The sequence below is a fragment of the Pleurodeles waltl genome, chromosome 6 (genome assembly GCF_031143425.1).
Source record: "Pleurodeles waltl isolate 20211129_DDA chromosome 6, aPleWal1.hap1.20221129, whole genome shotgun sequence".
Lineage (NCBI taxonomy): Eukaryota > Metazoa > Chordata > Amphibia > Caudata > Salamandridae > Pleurodeles > Pleurodeles waltl.
In genome coordinates this window covers 757,519,716-757,537,151 of record NC_090445.1, presented here as the reverse complement: position 1 = coordinate 757,537,151, position 17,436 = coordinate 757,519,716, and the positions used below count along the sequence as shown (strand labels likewise).

The following is a 17,436-nucleotide window of genomic DNA, read 5'->3' as shown; positions in this document are numbered from 1 at the left end:
GGATGCCAGCCCCTGGATGGCATTCACAGTGGTTGATTGCCCTTCAGAGATGGATCTCAGGAGGTCGATAGCCTCCTCGCTCAGGGCAGAAGGACTCACTGGGGCAGGGCCTGAGGTGCCTGGTGAGAAGGAGATGCCCACCCTCCTGGGTGAGTTGGAACAGGCAACTCGCTGAGGGGCTACTGGGAGGGCAGTGCTGGTACGGGGGCTGACGGCTGTACCTGCAGCTGGGGTGGTCACAGAGGTGTCCGCCACCACCAGGGAGCTCCCATCGGAGGAGGTATCTGAGTAGGTTTCGTCTCCACTGTGATGCTCCCCTCGCCCTCTGTCCCACTGGTTCCCTTGGCGGTGGACTCTGCCTCTAGAGTCCTGTGGGATGCAGCTCCCTCTGTCGCTGGTGCCCCTGCTCCTCCACCAGATGATGTTAATGCACACAAGGACAGGATGACAGAACAAAAAAGGGGGGCAGAGAGAACAAGGAAACACTGTGTCAATTACTCCACCAACACCACACAGGGAACAGGCCTAAGCAATATGCATTGCACTACCAGTGATATGGCTAGTCACCAAGGCAAGATGAGGAGCACACACCGCCAACTGCAGTACACCTGGGACCCACGATGCCCTGCCTGAAAGTGACTACTAACAAGCTAGGTTACCTGTATTTGACATGCAACCATTACCCTAGAGATGACCCACGCTGCAATGTCTGGCCTGGCCTTAGGGGCACCCACTAACACACAACCACCACCCGGATACCACCCCACCAGCCAAAAGATGTAACAATACCCACTGTACTCACCCCCTTGTGGCTGCTGTGATTCCCTCAAGTGCACATCCAGCTTAGGGTATGCCACCACCAGTATACGGGCCATCAGGGGGTCAGGGTCCGACAGGCATGCCTTCCTTGTTGGGAGGCCATCCGCAGCCGGGCCTCTGTGGTTTTCCGTGCCCAGCGTCTCAGGTCCTCCCACCATTTCCGACAGTGGGTGCTCCGCCTGCCATAGACCCCCAGGGTCCGCACGTCCTTGCCGATGGCAAGCCATAATCCCTTCTTTTGATGGGCACTGACCTGCAGAGGTAATACATACAGGAGAACTCCATTAAACTAACAGTCCAGTCTGTCACACACATATGGCCCACCATACCTGTTTCCATCACCATTGGCACACACATAGCCCAGTGCACAACACGTACACCGCCAACAGAGAATCCCTCCTTACACAATGCCTTCACACACATCTCCATGCATGCATGCCACATGCATCAAGCCCAAAGTGTACTCACCTGTTGGTCTGGAGGCCCATACAGCAGTCCGTACTGGGGTAGGACCCCATCCACCAGTCGCTCCAACTCCTCTGAAGTGAAGGCTGGGGCCCTTTCCCCAGTCACATGGGCCATGGTAGGTTCCAGACACAGGTCACAGCAGCACATGCAGTGTAGGTCTTCTCCTGCCGGCGTACATCCCCATTGGCCACTGTACTCCATAGGCCCCAATATTATCCAATGAGGAATTGCACGACCGCCTACCACCACCACGCCCAACGTCAGTGGAATTACCTCACTTCCACCTGTCCCTCCATACAGGACAGACGGTCGCCATTTCAGGGGGGAGGGTGAACAGGCCTATCGAGAATTGCTGCGTCACAGGTTAAATAGGCATATACTGTGAAATTTACACTCTCGCAATACATAAGTGCATGATGTGGACTGCTGTTGTGGTTTAGTTGTTCAAATTAGACAGCCTACTCACTCTTGTGCCCCTTAGATACCTACCACTGCGGGTGAATAGGAGATGGAGACATACCCACATGTACAGACCACTTAGCTAAACTGGAGGACAGGCACATTATACTCACCTATTGACTGGACAGAGCCACAATCACAGAGCTGTGTGCCTAGTTGGAGCCTGACCTGATATCATCTATCTGTCAACCGACTGGGTTCCCCCCCTCTTGTGCAAGTGCTATCAGTGCTCCATTTCCTGGCAACAGGTTCTTTCCAAGTGACAGTGGGCTTGGCAGGAGGAATGTCACAGCCAATGTTCTCAATTGTGCTGGCAAGAGTGTTGTCTGCCGTGGTAAAACACATGTGCAGCTACATAGCTTTCCCCCAGGTGGACGATTTGGCCACTGTGAAGGACAGATTCTATGCAATGGGACATATCCCCAATATTATTGGGGCGATTGACAGGACACATGTTGCTTTTGTTCCCCCTGCCAGAATGAACAGGTATACAGGAATCGTAAGAGTTTCCACTCCATGAATGTACAGATGGTGTGCCTGGCGGACAAGTACACCTCCCATGTCAATGCTAAGTATCCTGGGTTGGTGCATGATGTCTTTGTCCTGAGGAATAGCAGCATCCCAAATGTCATGGCCCAAATACAGAGGCACAGGGTGTGGCTTATAGGTAAGCCTTGGTCCCCACCCAGTGTTTGTTATTGTATGCCTCTGATGTTAACCTCATGGGATAGTGTGTGGCCAAATGTTGTCCCTCAATACCTACAGGTGGCTCTGGCTACCCAAACTTATCATGGCTGCTGACCCAAGTGAAGAATGCCAGGACAAGGGCTGAAGAATGTTATAATGAGGAACATGGGCGAACCAGAAGGATCATTGAGAGGACCTTTGGCCTGCTGAAAGCCAAGTCCAGGTGCCTCCATCTGACAGGTGGATCCCTGTGCTACTCACCAGAGACGGTCTGCCAGATAGTAGTGGCATGCTGCATGTTGCACAACCTGGCCCTTAGACGCCATGTACCTTTTCTGCAGGAGAAGGAGACTGGAGATGCCCCTGTGGCAGCAGTAGACCCTGATGACAGTGAGGATCAAGAGGCTGAGGATGAGGACAACAGAACATCAGTTATCCATCAGTACTTCCAATGACACACAGGTGAGACAGTGCATCTTAACATTTCTATGATTATTGGTGTATTCTCTGTGGCTGTGGCATGATGGCATTAACCACTTTTTACCTCTACTTAATGTCACATATGGATTCTCATTTTACAGATGTTAGTGCAAAGACATCTGTGTATTGATGTGCTGACTACAGCCAGCTACAGGTCATTATTTCTATGCTCTCACACTGTACAGTTCATTTGCAACGGATATAACTGTTTTCATTAAAACACTGTCTTAAAACATGAAATACAAGTATTTGAGTTGTGTTCAAGAGTGTTTATTGCAGTGCTAAAAAATTGAGGGGAAAGTGCAATGGAATGGGGTGATGATGGAGGAAAGTCCAGGGTATTGTTCCAGTCTGTTTTTAGCACAGGTGCAGAGTCAAAGTGTCCATAGGAAGGGGAGCAAAGCAGTTCAAGGTGACAGTGTGGGACACAAGGGGGACCACCAGGAGAGTATAATTTCCTGGCAGTGGTCTTGACAGTTGTCTCTGGCTTCTGTCTGGGTTGCTGAGAACGTTTGAGGGTGGTTCACCTTCTGTAGGGGGAGGGATGCTGGTGGCTTCTGGGTCCTGTGGCGGGGCCTCCTGCCCCACTAGTGGCAGCGGAAGTGGAGGGCTGTTCAGTTGACTGGCTAGTGGTAGGGACCTGCTGGTGTGCTGTTGCCTCCCTCAGGTTGTTGGCCATGTCTGCCAGCACCCCTACAATGGAGATCAGGGTGGTGTTGATGGCTTGCAAGTCCTCCCTGATCCTCTGGTAATTCCCTCCTGCAGCCGCCTGTTCTCCTGCACGTTGTCAAGGATCTGGCCCATCGTATCCTGGGAATGTTGGTAGGCTCCAAGGATCTCGGAAAGTGCCTCCTGGAGAGTCGGTTCCCTGTTCCTGTCCTCCCCCTGGCGCACAGCAGTCCTCCCAGTATCTCTGTTGGCCTGTCCCCCTGTCCCATGAATGGTGTGCCCACTGACCCCAGGTCCCTGATTGTCTTGGGGACGAGGTGTGGCCTGGGGTCCCAGTACAGGTGGGCACACTGCTGATTGATGTGTCCTGGGGACAGAGGTTTCGGTATGCTTGGTGGGTGCTGTGGTGTTGGATCCTGATGGGGGAGGCTCTGTGGTGGACTGTGATTGTGCTTGGGTGACCGGCTGTCCAGTGGTCCCTAATGGGCCAGGTAGGTCATCCAGATCCTGAGGCTTAGAGCTACTGTCATCACTGGGGGCATCGTCTGTTGGGGGACTGGATAGTGGTGGCACATCGTTTCCACTGACATTGGCTGGGGTACCTGTGGGTATGTAAGTGATGTATTATGCTTCAAGTGTATGACATTTGTACATCCCTGGGTTCCCCTGTATCATTGGTGTTGCCCTGCCACCTTTTGCTTGTGTATGGCGATGTATTGTGGGTATGTTAGTTTCCATATGCTGTGCATGCTTTAGTGACGGGTGTCCATGCAGGGCTGGGAGGGATGTCTATGCATTGGTATGGCATGCAGGGCTTGGCATTGGGGTTAGTCATATGTGTAGGTGCAGTGTGTGGGATGGAGTGGAGTGATGGGAGTGAGGGTATGGGTTTCAGATGGCATGCAGGTATTAGGGGGATGATAGGTAGTAAATCTTGCTTACCAGTGTCCAGTCCTCCGGCAACTCCAGCGAGTCCCTCAGGATGCAGTATTGGCAGTAATTGCTCCTCCCATGCTGTGAGCTGAGGGGTAGGAGGTAGGGGTCTACCGCCAGTCCTCTGTATGGTGAGCTGGCGCCTTGCTGCAATGAAGCGTACCTTCCCCCGTAGGTCGTTCCACCTCTTCCTGATATCGTCCCTCGTTCTTGGGTGCTGTCCCACAGCGTTCACCCTGTCCAAGATTCTCCACCATAGCTCCATCTTCCTTGCAATGGAAACGGCTGTACCTGCGCTCCAAAGAGCTGTGGCTCTACCCTGACAATTTCCTCCACCATGACCCTTAACTCCTCAGTGAAATGGAAGTGCCTTTGCAGTGCCATGGGTGTTGTGTGATGTGTGTTGGTGTGAGTGTGTTGGGTAATATGGTAGGGTGTGCGATGTGGAGTGGGTGAGGGGTGTATGGGTGTGAGTGGTGTGTGTGTCTAGTTGTCTCTGTGCCCTTCTTCTCAGTCTCCTGGTAGCAATTTGTGTTCGTAAGGGGTTGTGGGTATTGTGGGTGTGTGTTTTATAGTGGTGTGGATGTGTGGGTGTGGTGTGTGTATGGGTGTTAGGTGTGTGTTTTTGGTATTGGCCAGTGTGGTGGTGTTTTGTATGTGGGTGTCCATTTTGAGTGCAGCGGTATGTACTGCCAATGGTTTACCGCGGTTGAATGTCCACCGTGGTGATTCATGGGTCATAATGTGATGGGTGTTGTTTTGTTGGGGTAACAGTATGGGTTTTGGGACTGCCACTTTATCACTGACCTATGGACTTGCGGATTTGTATTTGTGGCAGTATTCTGTCAGATTGATGTGTGTGTGTCATAATATGGTGAAACAATATCTGCCACCGCGGCGGCATGTTGGCGGCCGTCAGCGAGCGGTAAGCGGGATTTACAGCCAATGTCATAATGAGTGCCATAATGTCTACAAGTTTGGCCAATATGTCATTTATACACCTTATAAACCAAATTGTCTTATGTAACATTTCCTGTACATTAACTTTATACTTTTGTGCCTCTGTGTGTTATGTAAAGCGTTCTGACACTCTCCAGTAGGAAGTGCAGCACTATAAATGAATTAAATAAAAAATATTAGGTTCCATTTAAATCAATACTAGTGTAATTACTCATACCCATAGATAAATCTTGCATTCTTACTGTGCCTATTCATTTCTTACATAGAGGAATGAACAAAGTCAAAAACCTGCCTCCAAGTCATAATTTCTGTGAGGTACTTGTGAAGTGATAAGCTGTCTGCCTTTGTTTCCTTCCATTGCATTGACCTCTAGGTGTTAGGCTTCATATGACTCCCAGTCAAAGTTATTACTTGAACAAAAAAAAGAGCTGATGGTCCCTTACCTTAGACCTTTGTTTTGTGACCCACTAGAAGTAAAAATAAAAACGCCCTCTCGCTGCCTGTATGTTACTGCTCTGGACAGAATGCAGACAAACGTGCGTGCACTGCTGAATTATGGCCAAGTGTTGGAGAATGACACCAGGATGTATTCATCATGTTTCCCTGGGTCAGCCGGAAATAGCTGCCAGAAGCATAATCTGGCAGGATCTACCACAGTGGTTCCCAACGTTTTGATTTCTGTGGACCCCCACTTTAACATTAATGGAACCCAGGGACCCCCACTGAATCATCATGGGAATCCAGGGACCCCCGCCTGAGTCATTACTGGAAGCTGGGGACCTAATTTGTCAATATTTGTTAATATTTTTTAATTTTCTAGGCTCTCGCGGACCCCCTGAGAAGGCTTTGCGGACCCCCAGGGGTCCCAGGACCACTGTTTGGGAACCTCTGATCTACTGTCTTTCCAGCACTGCTTTCGAGGCATTCCACCTCAGACAGTAGAAAAACCAGGAAGTAAAGTTAAAACGCTCCCCACCAACTGGACGCTGTAATAGAGTATCTTATCCACATTACTTCCTGATTTTTTCTCTTGCATCATGATTGAAACAAGAAAGGGAGTGGGATCTTTGCCAGGCTTGAGCTACGGGACTCATGCCAAGATCTCTCTGTGTCAGGCAAAGGAGGGAGATAGGCTGCACAATACTTGTAGAGCCCCAGGAGGAGGAAATTGTTTCCAGTTGCTCCAGGACTGGCACGTTCGCGGAAGTATGGCTGTCTGTGTAATGCAATGATACATAAGTAAGAATGTACAGTTAGTCCCCGAGATGCATGTGGGTGATTAGGATGGGTGGATCAGTTTCCTTTCCCCTGTGCTGGTGTGCCTGTAAGGAGGAAACTAGTGTCTGTTCATAATGCATGCATGGAAACTGATAAAGACAGCTACTGTGCACCCGTACCTTTTAGGAGTGCTTTTCTTGTTTCTTCAACTAAATTATATAGACATCAGGAATGTGTTCCTTTCCAGTACAAAGAGAAGTCAAATTAAGCTCTTCACTGTCTCATCTACTGTTTATAAGTAAACCTCCAGCACAGTGGTTCCCAACCTTTTGACTTCTGTGGACCCCCATTTTATCAATACTGGAGCCCGGGGACCCCAATGAATCATTATTGGAACACGGGGACCCCCGAGGAGTCATTACTGATAGCTGGGACCTAATATTATTAAATATTTTAAGCAGCCGCGGACCCCCTGAGGAGGCTTCGCGGACCCCCAGGGGTCCCCGGCCCACAGGTTGGGAACCACTGCTCCAGCACATGTATGGTTGGAAGTTCAGGGACACCTGACGTCTTGGGCTTTCTAGTTCCTTGGGCCAGACAGCATCTGAGACCTCTTTATATGCCTCTCCTGAAGTATTGGAAGCTTGCTTTTATGAGTTAGGGGTAGATTCCAGTAACAGGATTGGTAAGATTATATCCATAAGGTTAGTTGAATCCAGTTTCATTCAGAGGATTTCTGCTTCATTTGGGACTACCGAAAATAGTAACAACAGATGCTAACTTGAAAAGGTGATGAGTAACACTACTGGATATGTCAGTTCAAGACAATAGATAAACAAGAAGAAAACAAAATCTCCCAACTGGAGAGTTTTAGCAGCAGTACACCAAGCGTTGTTGCACTTTCAGTTGTCACTGTCTCAACAACACATATTTGTGTGGCAGACATTAAGGTGACAATGTCTTATAAAAACAGACAAGGAGGAACAGCATCTTCATCCCTCCACCTGATTCTACAGAAGATTGGGATATGGGAAGAACATTGTTTTCTTTCTCTGAAAGCAGCTGAGAATGACAATGTGGCAGCAGACAACTTGAGTAGAGTTTTTCTGTCATCTTAACGTCAGCAACTCCACAAATGTTTTATATAATAAGTTCGGGGAACACTTTCTGCATTTGTTTCCTTCACAAGAAGGCAGTCAGTATCCAAGATTCTTCTCTCGTTTTCCAGCTCCAGGTGGTTGTGGAGCAGACTTCTTATCTGGATGTTAAACTCTTCATCTCCTTTATGCTTTTCCTTATTTTCCTTTAATCCTTTCGCTGCATCTAAAAATGCAGGTGGAACCAGCAGAGGTGATAGCAGTTCCATCCTTTTGGCTTTGCAGAATATGGTTTCCACTGGTGAACTTGGCTCAGTCATCCCTGTGGAGAATCATACTATCACAATTTCTTCTTCGTGAACCAAGGTGCCTGCCTCTGTCCAAGCTTTTTCTGATGATCTGGAGGTTGAGAGCATTCGGTGTCAGAGTAGAGAGATTCCAGAGGATTTCGCTGTAGTGTAATCTAACGTAATGTAAGGTGGAGTTCTAGAGTGCTGCTTGTCACCTGTGAGGGTAACCAGGCACTGTAATTATTCACCGTTGGACGTTTTTGCTTTTTTGCTTAACTGTATTGTTGATTGGTTTATCCATGATTGGCATATTTGATTTACCAGTAAGTCCCTAGTAAAGTGCACTAGAGGTGCCCGGGCCTGTAAATCAAATGCTACTAGTGGGCCTGCAGCACTGGTTGTGCCACCCACATAAGTAGTTCTGTAATCATGTCTCAGACCTGCCACTGCAGTGTCTGTGTGTGCAGTTTTAACTGTACATTCGACTTGGCAAGTGCACCCACTTGCCAGGCCTAAACCTTCACTTTTCTTACATGTCAGACACCCCTAAGGTAGGCCCTAGGCAGCCCCAAGGTCAGGGTGCAGTGTATGGTTAAGGTAGGACATATACTAATGTGTTTTATGTGTCCTGACAGTGAAATATTGCTAAATTCGTTTTTCACTGTTGCAAGGCCTGTCCCTCTCATAGGTTAACATGGGGGCTACCTTTAAATCTGATTAAAGTATAGATTCCCTTTGGGAGTGGATGGACATGCGGAGTTTGGGGTCTCTGAGCTCACACTTTAAAAATACATCTTTTAGTAAAGTTTGTTTTAAGATTGTGTGTTTGAAAATGCCACTTTTAGGAAGTGGGCATTTTCTTGCTTATACCATTTATGTGACTCTTCCTGTTTGTGGATTCCCTGTCTGGGTCACTTTGACAGTTGGGCTGGTTGCACCTCACACTAGACAGTGACACAAAACGAGCTGGGTGTAGTCTGCATTTCCTGATGAGCCATCTGTGCTAGGAGGGAGGGGGGAGTGGTCTCTTACACCTGAAAGGGCTGTGCCTGTCCTCACACAATGCAATATCTGACCCTCTGGTGAGTGTCTGGGGCCTGGCCTGGGCAAGGCAGGATTTCACATTCAAAAGAGACTTCACTTTGAAGTAGGCCTACTTCAAAGGAGAAATTGGGTATAAGAAGGGCACCCAAAACCACAGACTTTAGATCACTTCGGGACATCAAGAGGAACCTCTGCCTGGAGAAGAGCTAAAGAGCTGAGGAGAAGTGCTGCCCTGCCTGTGACTGTGCTTTGTGGAGCTATTCTGCAGTTTCTACTTCTTGCAGAGTAAGAGGGCAAAGACTGGACTTTGTGTGCCTTCCATCTTGTGAAGAAATCTCCAAGGGCTTGATTTAGAGCTTGCCTCCTGTTGTTTTAAGTCTCAGGGACAGCAAAGACGACTTCTCTCTGCCAGCACCTGGAGTCTCTGGAGAGACTCCTGCTCTGACAAGTTGTGCCCTATCCAGTCCCTGGGCCCTTGAAAGGAAAGCTGGTGGAAATCCAAGGAAATCGACTTCAGACGACTTCGGACCGACGCCGCTGCTGAATCCGGTGACGCCGCCTGCAACCGACTCTGTGATCTTCGCTTGAACGCGACGAACTTCGCAGGCCCGACGCCGCTGCAGCCCCGCTGAAGTCCGCGACTCCGTGGAAGTCGCTGCATCACGTCGTGACCGACGCCGCTCGAAGTGCGCGGATTCAATGTTTCGCACAGACACCGCGATCCCCGACTGTTTTCACTCCTCACCAAAGTGTACTTGGGGGTCTACGCGACTCCGTGTTTGGCGCCGCTGGTGTCGGCTTGTTGGGAACGACTCCGTCACGACGCCGTGTTAACACCTCATCGAACCATTTTGTGTTTCTAACCTTTTTTTTAAATGTAATCTTTAAAAATTCATAACTTGACTTATGTATGTCGGATTTGTCGTTTTGGTCTTGTTTTGTTTAGATAAATATTTCCTATTTTTCTAAACTGGTGTTGTGTCATTTTGTAGTGTTTTCATTCCGTTATTGTGTGTGTTGGCACAAATACTTTACACCTAGCCCTCTGAAGTTAAGCCTACTGCTCTGCCAAGCTACCAACGGGGTAAGCAGGGGTTAGCTGAAGGTGATTCTCTTTTATCCTGACTAGAGTGAGGGTCCTTGCTTGAACAGGGGGTAACCTGACTGTCAACCAAAGACCCAATTTCTAATATTAACAAATCCAGGCATCTATATAGTCGGAAGTCTTATAACTAGTACTGGAAGAACTTTCAATAGTGGTATTCTTTGAGGTCCATTTGCCCTGTTGAAAGTTATATCTCTACTATTCTTAAAGTTTCACAAGATGACTTTCAGAAGGATTTAGCAGTTGTGTAGGAAGTTTGCTCTGTATATACTATTTCAAAGTAAGAAATAGTGTGCACAGAGTCCAAGGGTTCCCCTTAGAGGTAAGATAGTGGCCAAAGTAGATAATTCTAATGCTCTATTTTGTGGTAGTGTGGTCGAGCAGTAGGCTTATCAGAGGGCAGTGTTAAGCATTTGATGTACACACAGGCAATAAATGAGGAACACACACTCAAAGACTTACTCCAGGCCAATAGGTTTTTATATTGAAAAATATATTTTCTTAGTTTATTTTAAGAACCACAGGTTCAAGATTTGCAGTAAACACTTTAAATGCAAGGTACTTCACTTAGACACTTTAGGAACTTTGAATAAAAGCAATATCATATACAGTCTTTGTAAAAATGGCAATAAGCTATTTGCACAGTGGACACAGTGCAAAAATCAACAGTTCCTGGGGGAGGTAAGTAAAGGTTAGATTAGGAGGTAAGTAAAACACTTACAAGTCTCAGTTCTGGGGTATAGGCAGCCCATCGTTGGGGGTTCAAGGCAACCCCAAAGTTACCACACCAGCAGCTCTGGGCCAGTCAGGTGCAGAGGTCAAAGAGGTGTCCAAAACACATAGGCGCCTATTGAAACAGGGGTGCTCCGGTTCCAGTCTGCCAGCAGGTAAGTACCTGCGTCCTCGGGGGTCAGACCAGGGGGGTTTTGTAGAGCACTGGGGGGGCCACAAGTAGGCACACAAAACACACCATCAGCGGCACAGGGGCAGCCAGGTGCAGTGTGCAATCAGGTGTCGGGTTTTAGGTAGGAAACAATGGAGGGACCCGGGGGTCACTCTAGCGGTGCAGGCAGGCAGGCACAGAGGGGGCTTCTCGGGACAGCCACCACCTGGGCTAGGCAGAGGGTCGCCTGGGGGTCACTCCTGCGATGAAGTTCGGTTCCTTCAGGTCCTGGGGGCTGCGGGTGCAGTGCTGGTTCCAGGCGTCTGGTCCCTTGTTACAGGCAGTCGCGGTCAGGGGGAGCCTCCGGATTCTCTCTGCAGGCGTCGCTGTGAGGGTTCAGGGTGGAAGTCTCTGGCTACTCACGGGCTCGCAGTCGCCGGGGAGTCCTCCCTGTGGTATTTGTTCTCTGGATCTCGAGCCGGGGGCGTCAGGTGCAGAGTGTGAAGTCTCACGCTTCCGGCGGGAAGTGTAAAGTCTTTGGAAGTTGCTTCTTTGTTGCAAAGAAGTAGCTGGTTTTGAGCAGGGCCGCTGCTCACAGGAGTTTCTTTGTCCTTTAGTCCAGGGCAGTCCTCTGAGGCTTCAGAGGTCGCTGGTCCCTGTCAAATGCGTCGCTGGTTGCAAGTTTTCGAAGTTGGAGACAGGCCGGTAGGGCTGGGGCCAAAGCAGTTGTTGTCGTCCGTCTTCTCTGCAGGATTGTAGGTCAGCAGTCCTTCTTGTTTCTTCAGGTTGCAGGAATCTGATTTCCTGGGTTCTGGGTTGCCCCTAAATACTGAATTTAGGGGTATGTTTAGGTCTGCGAGGGCAGTAGCCAATGGCTACTGTCCTTGAGGGTGCTACAACCTCCTTGTGCCTCCTCCCTGAGGGGAGGAGGCACCTCCTTATTCCTATTGGGGAGAATCCTCCAAAATCAAGATGGAGGATTTCTAAAGGCAGGGGTCACCTCAGCTCAGGACACCGTAGGGGCTGTCCTGACTGGTGGGTGACTCCTCCTTGTTTTTCTCATTATCTCCCTTGGACTTGCCACCAAAAGTGGGAGCTGTGTCCACGGGGCGGGCATCTCCACTAGCTGGAGTGCCCTGGGGCATTGTAACATGAAGCCGGAGCCTTTGAGGCTCATTGCTAGGTGTTACAGTTCCTGCAGGGGGGAGGTGTGAAGCACCTCCACCCAGAGCAGGCGTTGTTTCTGTCCTCAGAAAGCACAAAGGCTCTCACCCCCGGGGGGCAGAAACTCGTCTCAGTGGCAGCAGGCTGGCATAGACCAGTCAGTCCTGCACTGAAGGATTGGGTAAAATACAGGGGGCATCTCTAAGATGCCCTCTGTGTGCATTTTCTTAATAAATCCAACACTGGCATCAGTGTGGGTTTATTATTCTGAGAAGTTTGATACCAAACTTCCCATTATTCTGTGTAGCCAATATGGAGCTGTGGAGTTCGTTTTTGACAAACTCCCAGACCATATACTTAATATGGCCACACTGTACTTACAATGTCTAAGAATAGACTTAGACACTGTAGGAGCATATTGCTCATGCAGCCATGCCCTCACCTGTGGTATAGTGCACCCTGCCTTAGGGCTGTAAGGCCTGCTAAAGGGATGACTTACCTATGCCACAGGCAGTATTTTGTGGGCATGGCATCCTGAGGGGGATGCCATGTCGACTTTGCCTTTTTCTCCCCACCAACACACACAATCTACAATGGCAGTGTGCATGTGTTAGGTGAGGGGTCCCTTAGGGTGGCAAAACATATGCTGCAGCCCTTAGGGACCTTCCCTGGTCACAGGGCCCTTGGTGCCACTGGTACCTTTTACAAGGGACTTATCTGTGTGTGAGGGGTGTGCCAATTGTGGAAACAATGGTACATTTTAAGTGAAAGAACACTGGTGCTGGGGCCTGGTTAGCTGGGTCCCAGCACACTTCTCAGTCAAGTCAGCATCAATATCAGGCAAAAAGTGGGGGGGGGGTAACTGCAACAGGGAGACATTTTCCTACAAGTTGCCACTTTGATAGCCCAGTGGCTGGTAACAAAGAGCTTTAAAAGCTCTTTGGGGACAGTGTTCTAGGATGAGGACCTGGTGTGGATATTAATAAAGAGCTTTTCAATCCACAGACTAGCAACTTGTCATTTATATGCCTCCTTGGGATCTTTCTCTAGTGCTCAAAGTTTATCAAGTGGCTCCACTTTTAACATTTCTGTTGCCTTAACATACTTGTTGATAAAGGCTGACTTTCTGGTGGCTCTTACTTCTGCCATAGGGTACGAGGCGTAGGAACTCTATTGTTCTTTTTTGTGAGTGTTTCAAGACCTAACCCCCCCTTTTCTTCCTTGATTGCTTCTAGAATGCATAGAGAGCAACAATAAATTATGCTTTTTGTATTTTTTCCTCAGCCTCTTTGTCTAGAGAAAAGTAGTTTTGTCAGTTACTAAATGTTAAGCGAGCAGTATACCGAAACCCTTAGAAAATCTGATCTCCTATTTGTTGCTGGGGAAAATCATGGACAAAAAAGAGGCCTACTTAAAAACTGCATTTTATAGTACTTTTAGTAGTACTGCAGTAATACTGCTAACATACTGCAAAATGCTATTCAGAAACTACGTCTCTCCTACCTTTTTCTGAGTGGAACTCTCTTCCTCAACTGCACAGTCTCTGCACACGTACATATACATTTTAAAAAGCAAAAAACTGAAAAAAAACCTCCTGAATTCACCACCACAACAACACAGGTCACGAACGAAGGATAACCAAATATCGGAACAGTGAATCTGGGAGCATTGTGACACATCATATAATTTTTACAAAGTGCTTAAGTAGGAAGAAACGACTTGGAAAAAAAGTTAAGTTTCAAGGAAAGTAATTCCTTTCATCTTGGACTTTGCAATCCCCATTGAAACAAATAAAACGATGGCCATGATGGATTGGGCAGATATTACAAAACCCCACATAGCATGGCTTTGTCAATACCAGTTAGAATGGCATTTTCCTGGACACCAGCCTACCTCCCCCCCCCCCCCCCCCACCTCCAAACAGCCAACACAGAGGAGTGCCCGCCACCAGGGCCAACAACAGAAGGTAAGTTTGGGTGAGTCAGCCAGATGAATGTGAACCCAGCAGTGGGATGCGCTCAGGTGGCATGTACATGTAAGATACCAGAGCATGTCCTGTGGCCGTGCCAGACAATTCAGGCAAATTATATGTGAGTCCCACAGCGAGTGAATTTCTGTTGATCAATTGCTCCTACAAGTCAGACATTCAATGATGTGCCACTTCAACAAAACCAACCATGTTGCCTTTGTCACTATTAGTTTTTCAGGAATAATCTTTAGACATGTTCTTAAAGTAAACAGATGCACAACTGACAGACAGTTAAAGTGATGACTGGCCATGGGTCACTAGAAACGCCATATACATTCATGCACTGTTATATATGGAATGTAGGAAACTGTCTCTTTATATGGTGGGCCAAAAAGAGGTACACTATGCCCAGAGGAATTAGAAAGGCAAAAATGACACTCCAAATGCTCTCTTTTGGGGTAGTGTGGGCAAGCAGTTAGGCACACCAGAGGGTAATGGTAAGCATGTAAGGTACACACATAGGCAGTAAGTGAGATACTCACTCAATAAAGAAATACAACACAAATTTATCAAAATAGCATGATGGCCAATGAGGCAGAGTACCGGACTTTAGAAGTGGTGCCTGCAGATGCAGGGAATCAGCTCCTCTGTTCCAATGGAGATTCTTCTGGTGATTGGTGAAGCACTCCAGCTCTCTGGGTTTTTTGCAAGCTGCAGCGGCAGGACATGTCAGTTGCTCCACAAGGGTTGGGTGCAGCAGGCAGGCTGGCAAGGTTGGTGCCAAGTCAGTCGTGTTTCTTGTTCCTTGGGTCAGCAGGCTTCTTGTCCACTCCTTCTTTTACGTCCACTGAAGATCTGTTTTCCTGGTATCAGGGAGTCCCCTAAATTCTCAATTTAGGGGGCATTAAAGGGAGTGAAGGTACCTTTGGGGTCATTGTGCCCCATAGATGACCACTTCCTCTAGGGTGTGGGCATCACCCTGTCTCAAAACTCCTATTTCCACCACACACACAATGGCTGAATTCCTAGGGCTGTTTTCATTTCAGGAGTTTCCAGCCTGCAAACGCAACACGTCTCCTGCATAGCTAAATCTCCCACTTGTCCAGGTACCAAATGTTTTTTTTTTAAACACAAAAAGAGAGTGTCTGGAGTGGTTCAACCCCACACTTGCTCCCGATTAGACTACAGAATCATCAATACACTAAAGGTGTGGGGGGGGTGTGTAACTGGAAGGGACTGGACTATTATGTCCATTTCAAAATGCGTTAATTAAGCATGCATTTACCAGGTAGAGATGAGTCTAAGAAGTGGCTGTGTCTTTTTGAGGGAGTTCCCTTTACGGACTAGGTGGTCTCACACACATTATAGTGTCATGCTTCATCATTTGACCACCTAGCCCCACCCAGGTAAGATGATACTACCTGGGAGGACTCAACCTTGTTGAACTGCCGAGGGAGTGCTGAAATTAAATCTGACTGGATATTACAGGGATCCAGATAAAGAATTGGTAAATAAAATAAAATTACCTTACAAATCACCTGTTTCAGTTGGAAATGATTTAATATAGGTGTTTGGAGGTAAGAGTAAAAACTATGGTAAGGACTCTGTTGAGAATGATGACTCATGGAGTCTAAAAATTAGGGACCAACATGTTTCTGCCCGCACAAGGAGCTGGAAGGTCTGGGGCATTCGTCAGGGTCAAGGATCCCTATCAGAAAAAGAGCATGGGAGCATGCTTAGAAAATAAGGTGAGTAAATGGTGAGCCTACCTGAACATTTTGTTCTATGGGGGGCCTAAGGAGAAGATAAAATATGGTGGTGAAATTGTGGTGCCACTACAATCGAAAATACACAGCACACAAGGGTGAAAAAAAACATGCTGTGGATGTCACACACATGCAAAAATCAGCAGGCAGGGGAGCCCAGCTAGATGGCCTTACCCTGCGAGACAAGGCGGATTGCCTCTGGTCTGGGAAGTAACGGAGGGGGGGGTACCCCTTATAGTCACACTCTGTTAGAGGAGACAAGCACCTAGGCTAAAGAGGCAGAAAACTAGAAGGAAATAATGGCATGCAAGGAGTAATAACGAGGTAGTCGTCTTATTGAGATAAAAAGGACTTAAATACATGACACATGTTTAGAAAAAATTATTCTGAGAATCCATTAGGAAGTCACTTGGAGCACAATTGGCTTAAAAGTGAAAAGATCGAAAGATGATGTATCTAATTGGAAAAAACATAGTATTAACGTTACAGAAGTCAAAGGGGGCCCCCAGACGGGTCGAAAGAGTTTGCAAAACTTGCCACTACAAAGGGTTTACCCGGTGTAAGCACCTATGGTCTGTTTCCCAGCTGCTCGAATAGTGCTGTGAGCGGGCGCTGGGAATTTAAGGGCCCGGCTGGTGCCAATTAGTCATTAGTTAAATTGTTAATAAGGTGCAGCCTGTGCCGTCCACTCACGGCTGCATCTGCGCCGCGAGGCTCCGGGTGGGCCTTGCTGCCAGCGGAAATGAAAATGCTCATGTTATAATGGAAGAAAAAACTTGTTGCGGTATTCATGCCTTAAAACTAGTGAAGTTGCCAGTGATAACACTTTAAGTTGAGTCTGTCCCTGGTAAACCTTTTCTTGCCACATCGTGTATTACTTCTGTAAACAATGATGCAGTCATTGTGTGTCTTTATCTGTGTATCCTAAAGATGGAAACCTCTGACGCTGATCGTGTGCCTGATGTGGAAGGAGGGGATACACCTGATGCCAGACCCGACAGGAGTAGTTGGATTCCTACTATATTAAAGTGAGTGAGTCTGCTTGTACAGTAACTACAGTGCTAACTGTTTCAAGTAATATCATCGTAGTTTCTAAATTTACCCTCCCCAGAAGGCTCCTCTCCTCTTCTCTCTTTTAAAGCATGCATAGGCTCATTTCATAATTTCCTAACACACATCCGTATGCTTCGGTGCACATGAGATTCTCAAATGTGCATCTGCATTGTACAGTGGTGGTTGTTGAAGCTTGCACCCCAAGGATCAGCATTGTTAGGTCATTGGCATGTTCCATGGAAAAACTCCACCACACCCGCCAGTACTTCGCCTAGAACATCGCAACAGCCCGTAGTGGGTGGGTGGCTGGGTAAACATTACTCAAATTTCTAATTTCGCTTTTTCTCTCATCGAATTGGGAGCCCATCGGAA

The 17,436-nt window shown here is 47.8% G+C and overlaps 1 protein-coding gene across 1 annotated transcript in view; it reads left to right on the top strand.

The window, feature by feature from the left end:
• The window catches only part of LOC138300243 (caspase-7-like), a 304,287-nt gene that overhangs the window by 8,181 nt on the left and 278,670 nt on the right, over nucleotides 1-17,436 (top strand). Inside the window, exon 2 of the mRNA XM_069239328.1 lies at nucleotides 16,942-17,039. Coding sequence (XP_069095429.1) covers nucleotides 16,942-17,039 — 98 coding nt within the window. The remainder of the gene's footprint in view (nucleotides 1-16,941; nucleotides 17,040-17,436) is intronic.